Here is a 10897-nt window from a genome sequence, read left to right as displayed (position 1 = left end):
TTGATTAATCTCTTGATTTTTTTTTTTTTTTTTTTTTTATTAATTGATTGATAATTTCCTCTATTAAAATATCATAAAACATTAAAAAATCTCCATCACATTATCCCCAGGTCCTAAGTGTTTGATCAAATGGATTTTTTTTTTTTCTGACCAACGTCCTAAATCCACAGATATTCAGTTTAAAATGATATAAAACATAAAGGAAAAGCTGGAACCAGAGAATGTGCTGACATTTTTGGTTTGAAAGTCACTTAAAACTTTTAATTTATTACCACAATATTTACTGATTATTTTTAGGTGATTGACTAATTGACCAGTCGCTGCAGCTCTAGTCAGTAGAAAAGTGGAGATTCAATAAAAACCTATGACTGAGTCATGCAGAATATCTAAGAGGACCCATCTTCTCTTTAAACACACATTCGGCTTCTGCAGTGACAGTTAATCATGTTGCTGCTGTCCCTGCGTGCGCGCGTGTGTGTGTGTGTGTGTGTGTGTGTCCAGGGTTGTCCTCATCTAAAAAGATGCTCAGGGGAATACCTGGGGACAAATCAAGCTTAGCACTGCTCCTTAGTCTACCAGGCCGGACAAAGTCTAAAAGTCTCAACCTGCATCATGCCCTCATCAACCAGGAACAGCATGGAGCAGACAGATACACCCCTGATACGGTTATCTATATGTCCAACCTGCACATGACTAGAAATCGCTGAACTAACTTCATCACACAGTCCTGACTTTTCTCATCAAGAGTCGAACAGGTTTCCAAGCCTCCATTCCTCTGCTCCGCTCTTGATGTTAAAGACTGGGGTTGATAAATCAGCAACAGTAGAACATAAAACTGACCAAGCAACTTACTCTGATTGGGAAGTAATCTCGGAAATACGTCCAAACGGTCCAGTTCCTCACCCAGGAGGACCTCCTTCCACCTGAGGAGAACATTACACATTATATATCTCAGAGCATTAAAACTAGAGCTGCAACCTCATCAGCGATTAAAGGACAGACTCAGTCTTTGTTTAAAGTCAGTCTTAATTCAACTCTGACATTTCCCCATGTTCATTTCAACCGTTTTTGTCACTGATTGTTCCAGCATCTCTGATGTGACGATTTGCTGCTCCTGGTATTATATTGTCATAAATCTAAACTCTTTTGGTGTTTTGTTTTTTTTGTGTTTTTTTTAAAGTTAATTTTAAGAGGTTACAGAGGGCTCTGACATTTGATTAATTTATTAATAAAAATTTAAAAAAAAAATCAACAGATTAAAAGGGTAGGTTCACGTTTTTTTCCTATACTTGCCATGTTCTTATAATCAAAAATATAATGTGTAATCAGTTTATCATTTAGTTTATAAGCTATGAGGAAAAAAAATTAAAACAGCAATTTTCCAGAGCCCGTGGTGACGTCTTCAAATAGTTTCTTTTATTGGCCTAAAAACCAAAGGTTTCTCCATTTTTATCACTGAGAAAAGAAGCAAATCGTCACAAGTGAATGTCTATCGTTATTGTTTGATGAATTACTTAAACCACAGATCAAATACTTAAACTGTTACTAAACATAATGTTGTCATTGTTAGTGCTAACCCCTGCAAGACATGTTACCCAATGCTTAGATAATACAGTCTCAGTTGTTCACATTTTTAGACTCAAAAACGCATCATCCAACTAAAGGTTGGAGAAAAATCAGACCAGTTCTCAAACATCATGCCTTCAAATTTTTTAAATTCCATCATTAGTTCATTGATTTTTCTCCACAATGGGTCAAAATTGAATTATTAGGTAACACCTATTTTTGTTTGACATCTTTAAAATGTATTACCTTGTTTTGGGGTGTTCCAGTCAATGATGAGCCAGGCGGTGTAAATGGCAGCGATAAGCCAGCAATCAGTGCAGAACATGTAGATCAACAGCAAAGTGCAGGCAACACCTGAGGAGGAGAGGAGAGAAAAAAACATTTACCTATAATAATCTAAAGGCTTAAATATTCTGTTAAAAGGCAGGAGTTTTATCAAGGCACAGAAGCCATGAACAAGTGTGTGAGCCTTAGTGCTTTGACCTCCTTAGCATGAGACTAATGAGACTATCTCCTCTAGGTTTCTTTGCGTTCAGACGGCTTAAGTGAAATGCACAGAGGCTCCCACTCACAAACACATTCATTTACCCATGGATAAGAAGCTGATGACCCACTGCAGCACAGAGATGACCTGCAGATGTTTTTCCATCTTGGATCTGCAGGGCCAGAACACCAGCGGCAGGTCCTGCAGGGCAGAGAGGATGCTGGAGCCGGTGCCTGGAGACAACACGAGCGAGAGGAGACAAAAGAGGAGAAAAGGGGCGTTCAAAGCTTGTCGGTGGATTACAGAACAGTTACAGAAGCTTAAATGGATGAGAAAGAAGCCCTTGGTGAGAAATCAAAGTGAAAAGATGCAGTTAACTCTCTCCTTGTCGTGGCAATACTTTCCTACCACGGGTTTGAATTAACCCAACCTCAAAGTGAACGTCAAACTAAACAAAGAGATCAATGATTTCCAAGAAAACAATGGAGCCAAGCTGCCCTGCATCAATACACACTTCAGCCTCCGCCACTCACCAGCTCTTTTCAGTCACCAGCCCATGAAAGCGAAGCCGCAGCTACATGTGAAGGGACAGCTTGCAAAAAGGGAGCATAAAGTAACGGACACATTAAGAGCGACTAAAGCTAGTCAAGCTTGTACAACCGAGAGCCAGTAAGAAGATCTCCCCTGCAAGAAAACACTGTTGCCTAATCCCATCTGTGCACACTGAAAATAACCCAGCGCCGAGCTGATGGGGGTAATACCTGTAAACTATGAAGCTATGACTCCTAAAGACTATCGCTGCTGTGCCAGTGGCTGCCGGTCAGAGCTGGCCAGGACAGATAGTCCTGACAACATGTGGGTGATTCCTGCACAGAGCCAAATCAAACAGAGAGGTGCACAGAAGCTATCAGCTCCTGCAGACGGAGCAGCCAGGTGAACCATGTGCCTGTCAATACAACTGCTTTAATGATTCTGTAACTGCACGGTCGGACTCGTCTACAGCTGCAGACTCAGTTCGGACATGTGCTGTATTAAAATGTGAACCCATCATTTAAACTTCCAGGGTGACAGATGTCCCTGAGCTGTCACTGAAATCAACCTTCAAATTAAAAGTCCACACAGCAGAAGAGAGTCAAAAAATAAAGGAATTTACCAGCAAAGCAGGAATAGACTGAGTTATAAAACAACTTTTTCTGGTTAAACATTCATTTATCTCGCAGAAGAAATCACTAATTCTCATTTTCAACAATCCAAAATGCATCTTTTGCCTAAAACTGAAAGATTTACACTGGAGAAAAATGCAAAACTTCGAAATGTGAAATAACAAGTTGGAAGTAAAACTGAGTATAAGTTAGTGCCACACTTAAAAGTAGCGGCACGAACAATCACAGACCAGGTGTCAAACACTGTAATAATGATAATTAATATATGGCTCCCTCCCTCACTTTATTGTACTTTGTATTTTTTTAATCTCCTATAGTATTGCCCAGTAATCGTTGTGTCTTTGTAAAACTTAATATGGATGTTATGGTAACTTAGATATTAATTTAAAAAAAATGTGAAAATCCATCTTTTTGTTTCGTGTTGTTTTGATTTTTGAACTTTTTTGAAAATGACTCTAAATCTAACAACATGCTGTTTTTTTCAGTAGATATTCCTCTACATTGATCACTGGTAAAATAACATTGATGATGCTAACACATTTTGTCCGTACGTCCCTTTGTAAAGTGTTGTCCACACCACAACACAAACTGGCGTGTGGAGACAGACCTCTCCCAGGATCGCCTCCTGGTTTGTTAAACCACCTGTGTCTCTGCAGGTAAGTCTGACGTGTCTCACCTTTCAGGACGCCAGAGTACGCAGCAAGAATGGTCTTCATAGCGGCTTCGTGGGTGGTGCGGATGCCGGAGAGGAGAAACTGTGATGTTTGCTTGCTGTCAGGATGATAAAAGTCCAACCTACAGCTCCTCAGTCATGACTGCCGTCGTCTGCAGCTGACTGAAGCGCCGAGCGGACATTTAACCAGGGCGGGGAGGAGCCAAAGACCGAGCCCAGAGAGCAGGGGACTGTATCAGCAGCGAGCCGGGAGGCCTGCGGAGGAGAGCACGTACAAAGCAGGAGCAGCAGTGTGGTCTTTGCGCCTGTCTCCCCCCTGTATTTATGGGGGTGGTCACGTGGGTCAACGGTGAAAAACACCGCGTACTGACCATCCCTGCCTCACCTCTGGAACAGGTGTAAACCTGACTCTTCAGGTTAGCGGAGACAAACAACAGCGTTTGAAAAACACACTGCATGATATTAATCTGTCATATCTGTGAATGTGGTGAAATAAGATTTGGTGTATTTAACATTAATGAAACAGTCTGATACTTTATCTGTTTACCATTTAAAAAATCATTTATTTTCCACTGAGGACACAGTTGCGTTGCCAGTACTCCTTTCTTTCTTCTGATTAGGAAATCATATGACCCCTGGTAGATTTACTGTACACACAGCACCTGGTATCTTTTGTGATCAAATTAAGCATCAAAACTGTCACAACCGTCCACCTGATGGACTCATGAAGCCTTGTTTCGTATGTTTTGATTCCCCATGCAACAAATGTGAAATAGTCTTCTGTGGTGGGCTGGTATTGGGGCTGCAGGCCAGCCGGGTACAGAAGGATGTGGTGTGGTTGCAGCAGATTGAGTCACACCTCTACCTCTCTCTCTCTCTCTCTCTCTCTCTCTCTCTCTCTGCAGGGCTGACAACTCCTGCTCTTTTACTGACTAATCTGACTCACACTGGCTGAACGTGTCAGTCGTGTTCTCATGGCTTCAGAGTGTGGGCAGCTGTGGGTTGCATTGTGCAAGTCTGCAGAGGCTGGCATCTGTCCAGGGAAGCTTGTAGGCATCTCCTGCTCTCTGTGGCCTCTGACAGTGACTGAGTCTGCCAGCTGGAACCGCAGAGACACTCACCAAACCAGGACCCAGAGGTGGACACATGACTAATGTACGGCTGCTGAAGATAAAGAGATGAAGGTGTTTTAAAGAGATTCAAGAGAGTTAGTAAAGTTAAAGTACCAATACGATAATGTGAAAACACTCATAAATGTGAAAGAGTTGCATTAAAAATCAAACTTAAGTAAAAATACAGATAATTAGGTAAATGTACTTAATGTGTCAATATTAAAAGTAGGCTCTGCAGAGAAACGTCCCCTGTGACTGATAAATTATTATATATGACATTATCAGATTAATACTGTTGCATCAATGCATGTGATCATTTTACTGCTGCAGCTGGTCAAGATGGAGCTTATTTTAACAACTTTATGAACAGCTGGGTAATTTAGTCCAATGTCTGCCAACCTCGGGGCCGGGCTCCTCCGAAGGGCCACAAGATAAGTCTGAGGCATTGTGGGATGATTATTGGGGTGGGAGAGAAAACAAGATAAATTTCTGCTACACAAGTCTGTTTTCTGTTCTTCTTTTTTTCTTGCTTTTTCGTGAAATACTGGGTAATTTTACACTTAATTTAACAGTTATTCAAATGAACCTGTCTGACGAGTTGAGGGTAAATGTCTCTTTGGTGAAAGTGCTGACAACGACAGATACCTCGACCCCTGTCACTTTATCAAATTAAATATTATACTCAGTCTCTGATGGAAAATTCTGCACTTTGTATCCGATGAGTTCATCCCCAAAAGTTGAACTGATAGTGTATATCTAGTAGGACCAGGTCCAAGAATCATAACTGCTTTTGGATGAAATCAGTCAATACCGTCCTTGACATGAAGCCACTGTTGAGAAATGTCATCTTGTAACAATGTGGGACATGAGTGGAATAATGGTGCAATTTTACAGTACAGCCTCAGCAGGCCCCTGCGAATATCTTATATTCTCTTTGTTAATTATGGTTCAAATGTATCGATTATTCTTTATTATCCAATTTTGTCGTGAAGTGATGAGTTCAAGTGTTCAGATCAAGTCTAGTTTTCACAGTTGTTACGTTCTTTCTCTAAGTGTAACAGTATCCAACACCTCAGTTAATGCAACCTGTGTACACATCTTGGTTTAGCATTACATGTTATATAATTCATGTTGGTTAGTCTACTGTATCTGTAGAGCAGATACCCAATCATCCACTGTACAGATATGACTTTGTTATCATACAAGCATTTCCCCTTGTTTTAAGAAATCAAAAACTAATCATATTTTTGTCCCAATAAAGGTTTTGATTGTTTAAACTCTGTGATTCATCAGTGCTCAGGCTACTGATGACAGTACAGTCCCTGTCAGTAATAACGTGGGGGACCGGAAATCCTTTTACATTTTGTTTTCTTAAAAGCCAAGATAAGATATGACCCAAAGGATTCAGCGAACACGGGGCCTTGATTATTTTGTACTTTGACCTATTCCTTCAAAAATAAGTCAATAATGTTGTAACCCTGACCTCACCCACACCCACCGAGGAGCTGAGACCAAACAGTCATCTGTTAGCAGCTGTGTCCGAACAGCAGATCCCAGAACAGACGCCACATCACAAAAATGCCCTTAATATCAGCTCTGAAACACAAAGCCTGCTGCATCGATTAACCATCATGTTGCGATTGCAGCTTTGCACTATATGGAAAATGAAGATATAAAAGTGACAGATGTGCCGCGATTGTGATTAAAGATGGTCAGTCTATAAAAGACTCTACACATCCTCTGATGCAGACAAAACGTCCGTCTCAGGTTTATGAATACAGGATGTTGTTCAGTCCCATCACAGGTTATCGGCTCTTTTCCAGCCTCACATAATTTCCCAGGTTTCAGATGCTTACAGCTCATCGGTGTCTGTCACTTTTTAGTACCTATTTTTTTATGCTTAAATAAAATATTTTCCCAATGGTTCTCGCTTTTGCATCACAGTACTTTTTTCACAGTAAGATTTTCTTTTAGTCAGCATTTTTCTAAGCACACACAACTTGTACAGACTGTGTTGAAAGCATCAGGGCATTGTCCAATCTGCCAGTCATTTCATTTTGAAATATCAGAGCTTGGCATATTATATAAAGTCTCTGCCAAAGTTCACAGACAGTCTTATCAGGGAATCTGATCCAAAACCAGCCCCTGAGCCTTTAATGTGGAATTTAGAACTTATAAAACAATAAAAGAGACACGTATTCATGTTTGATCTAAATATGATCAAAACCACCTTTAACCCTGCTTATGTTTCACTTGGATAAATAAAAATCAATTTGAGAATTTGAAGATTAAATTGTTTGAAAATAATAAAGTTTCAAACTGTTTAATAAATTGCAAATTAGATATCAAAGGAATAGTTCTTTATTTTGGAAAACACTGGATAATGCTAATGCACTTTCTCACAGAGAGTGAAATGATGGGATTGATATCATTCTCATGTCCCTGAAATACAAAGCTGTAGCCAGGACACACTTAGCTTAATATCTTCTGCAAGAAACAGTGTGGATTTGTTTACCTGTGGACAGAGCCAGGCTAGCTTATGCTAACTAAGCTAACCGCCTCCTGGCTGTTGTTTCATGTTTAACAAACAGACATGAGAGCGGTATAGATTCTCAAACATATTCCCTTTAATGTCTCAAGGCCATAAAACAGAAAGAAAAGAAAGTTCTCTTGAGTTGCGTATATATTTTTATTTACCCTGCATTTAGCATTTGTAAAGACACCAAATACTGAAATTTTATCATTGTTTTATTGAAAGAGTCTCCATATGGTGTTGCAACCCAAATTCAACCTATGACTCTATTTGAGAAAGTGCGAGGCCTTTCACAAAATCCAAAACCCCAGAGAGGTTAAATGAGGAAAACTGGACTTGTGTCATAAGTGTCCCCTTTGTACAATTTCCCACACCGACCTGAAAAAGAACAGGAGTCTAAATGAACACACATGTGTCAGTAAGTGGATCCATGAGTGTTTATAGTCATCTTTAATTAACAGGCCAGTTGAGGGCAAATGTAGGTGTTCAGAGCCAATAAAATGTACAGTTATCTGAACCTGCAGCACCAGAGCTTTAGAAATAAATATGCATTCAAATCCTCCATCCTCAGTCCAGTCTAGACAAAGATCAGGTGTGTGTCCTTGTCCACTCCATAGTTGCCTTTGTGCTCCTCAAACAGACTGCTGAGTTCGTCCATGTACAGCTGGTGGAGGGCGTCAAGCTCCTCAGCTCTCGGCTTCTCCTTTCTCTCCACCCTAATTGGCCGGCCGACTGCAGAGAGGTGAAGAGGACAACACGCTCAGAGTCAGTGTACTTTATGATCAGCAATATTGTCTGTGTGATGCTATTTAGAGGCCTGTTTTATCTAATCGAAAAAGGGGGTGGCATACATTGGGGCACCATGCCAGCCAGTTACAGAAAGCCATGTTGGTAAGTGCGCCTGCAGCAGATTGAGACACATCCTTGTCTGTCTGCTGGACTCCTGCTCTTTAGCTGACCAATATTGCTCACGTTCACTGAAACTCTCTTTGCCAACTTGGCGACATTAGATGCTTCCAACAAAATCAATGGCTGGTTGGGAAATTAATTAAAACCAACCTGCTGCATGTACTGTAGCCTCCTGATAGTGACAGATGATCAAAGGTTTTAACTTACCTATTGTATTGATGGGTTTTCTGTAGGGTATGAGACCAAAGGAGTATTGGAAAATGCCTCGTGCGTGGAAGAGAGGCAGGGAGATGCCCATGATGCTTTGTAGCCGTTCCTGCATCCATCGAAGCCACGTTCCTCTTGGGTTTTCCACTTGATCAAACACTTCATTCTCTCCAAAGGAGAACACTGGCACGAGATGAGCTCTAAAAATATTTTTAATGACAATGTTGTTTAATTGATTATCATCACTTTCAAATCCTTGTGTTTTGCATCTGTTTCTCACTCTGAATTGATCTCATAACAGACTTTTTGCTTTCCCAGGAAATTCCATGTGAGGAGCCTGAATAAGCCTCTGTTTCACGAGGCCACGCTCCAGCCTCAAGAAACCTAAAATGAATAGATTGACATTTGCTCCTTACCCCAGGGCTCTCTGCTCTTACCCATGCTCCATGGCCATTTTGATGAAGCCTTTCTTGTTGGCCAACATCACATTGTAGGTCCCAGGGTGGGCATCAAGGGCCTCTGGGGCCCCACCAACTGCTATTACAACAGCGTTACCGCCACCCTTTCTGCTGAGCGGATAGCTGGCGCTCTCTTTGTCTGAAGGAATCAGACCTGAAGTGTTGCAGCAGAACATGAGAAGTGATTAAAATGATATACAAGGATCAAAGCACATACCCTTTACACAGCATGTGGATGAAGGAAAGAGACTGAAGTGTCCCAGGGCCAAACCTGCACACATGACGTAGTCTCTGAAGAACGGGGCTCTGAACCAGAGGGGCAACATGAGCAGGTAGCTGGTGAGGCCAGGAAACAGCTGTCTGAAGCCTGTGGCGTAGGTGCAGAAGTTAGTAAAGGCTCCGGCCACCAGCACGCCATGGGGATGGAAGCCGAAGATGTAGTTGTGCCTGGGATCCAAGTCAGCTGTCTTCACCAACTGGGGGAAGAAAGAGAAAGAACATTGCCGAGGTGCACAAACATAAATTGGATTTGAGATTGATTGGTTCCATAAAAGATTGATCAAATGTTTGATTTCAGATCATCTGATTCTTCCTAAAAGAGCTGACAGTATTGCATTGTGGTGGCTGCAACCCAAACATGTGCCTTGATATTCCAGTTTCAACAGTGTCATTGACCCTGTGATCCCTCGCTCTTCCCCCAGTCTGTGGCAGCAGGTAGGTACATTTACTGGAGTGCACTCTCGAGGCACTTGTACTCGTCTACATGTCAGAGGGAAATATTGTGCCTGTTACTCCACTATGTGGCAGCTCGAGTTACTGGTTACTTTTCAGACATGATCTGCTTATGAAATCATTAAAGACTGAACTGGTGGTTCTCAACCTTTTTAACTTGTGGCCCTTTAAAGATACAGAAGGTACAAAGGTATATGAAGCAATTTACATGTTAATTACTTTTGTATTTTCCAATGTGTGTACGGATTGTAGATAACTTACTGGATGTTAAAAATACTTCATACTTATTCAAAAGTATATTTTTTTATGTCAACACATCTTTGCATTGTTCCACAGTGTATTTACAGGTAGGTAGGGATGGATTTTGGTCAAGCTGAACACAGCAAACATGTAAAACAAAAGAAATCTTTATCTAATTTAAAAATTTCAAACATGCACTTGAAGAATCTTCTGCCTGATCTTTATCTGACGTAACACGGTCAAACTGAGCTGTTCAGTGACTGACAGAGGAGTTGACTGTGATTGGTTTTTGTCCTGTGGTGAACACACTGTATGATTTATCACACTTTAGAAAACGAAAGAAAATTCATTCACTGACTAAAAGCTCTGCTTCAAGTAAGAGTACTTTGTAGAAATGTGGTGGAGTCAAAAGTTTCTAAAAATAATAACACTCAAGTAAAGTACAGATACTCAAACAATATACTTAAGCACAGTAGTGAAGTACATGTACTTTGTTACTGTCCACCACTGTCTATAACAGCCTGTGGGCTGATTTCTATGTAAAGGACTCAGGTCGAATTTACTGGGAAAATCCAAAGGACGTTTGATCAGTGCTTCCTTCCACTCCTCTACAACAACAACACAAGTGAAACCCATCTGGCCAAATGGGATGTGACCGACGCTGGGAGCCAACATCATGTGATGATGATATTACACTTAAATCCTACTTCAAAAAAACATAACACTAGTCTAAAATATAGTTTATAGTCAAACTATAACTAAGCTGTAACTTTAGTTACCTCATCTTTGTCTACATCACCATTTGTACATCAGAATTCAG

General features: G+C 40.9%; 2 protein-coding genes across 2 annotated transcripts in view; both read right to left on the bottom strand.

Annotated features, from left to right (window-relative positions):
• The window catches only part of dgat2 (diacylglycerol O-acyltransferase 2), a 10243-nt gene extending 6060 nt beyond the window's left edge, over positions 1–4183 (bottom strand). Inside the window, exons 1-4 of the mRNA XM_023417748.2 lie at positions 3890–4183; positions 2155–2283; positions 1813–1920; positions 853–923 (exon numbers count right to left, since the gene is read on the bottom strand). Coding sequence (XP_023273516.1) covers positions 853–923; positions 1813–1920; positions 2155–2283; positions 3890–3929 — 348 coding nt within the window. The 5' untranslated portion in view covers positions 3930–4183. The remainder of the gene's footprint in view (positions 1–852; positions 924–1812; positions 1921–2154; positions 2284–3889) is intronic.
• Positions 4184–7950: 3767 nt separating this feature from the next.
• Positions 7951–10897, bottom strand: part of mogat2 (monoacylglycerol O-acyltransferase 2) — a 9504-nt gene continuing 6557 nt past the window's right edge. Inside the window, exons 3-6 of the mRNA XM_023417681.2 lie at positions 9377–9581; positions 9085–9259; positions 8648–8847; positions 7951–8263 (exon numbers count right to left, since the gene is read on the bottom strand). Of these exons, the coding sequence (XP_023273449.1) occupies positions 8109–8263; positions 8648–8847; positions 9085–9259; positions 9377–9581 (735 nt within the window). The 3' untranslated portion in view covers positions 7951–8108. The remainder of the gene's footprint in view (positions 8264–8647; positions 8848–9084; positions 9260–9376; positions 9582–10897) is intronic.

This window comes from Seriola lalandi, unplaced genomic scaffold, assembly GCF_002814215.2.
Source record: "Seriola lalandi dorsalis isolate HSWRI2012SDOR001 ecotype SW California unplaced genomic scaffold, Sedor1 jcf7180002054577, whole genome shotgun sequence".
NCBI lineage: Eukaryota > Metazoa > Chordata > Actinopteri > Carangiformes > Carangidae > Seriola > Seriola lalandi.
Note: the sequence above shows the minus strand (reverse complement) of the source record. Positions and strands in the feature narration are given on the sequence as shown.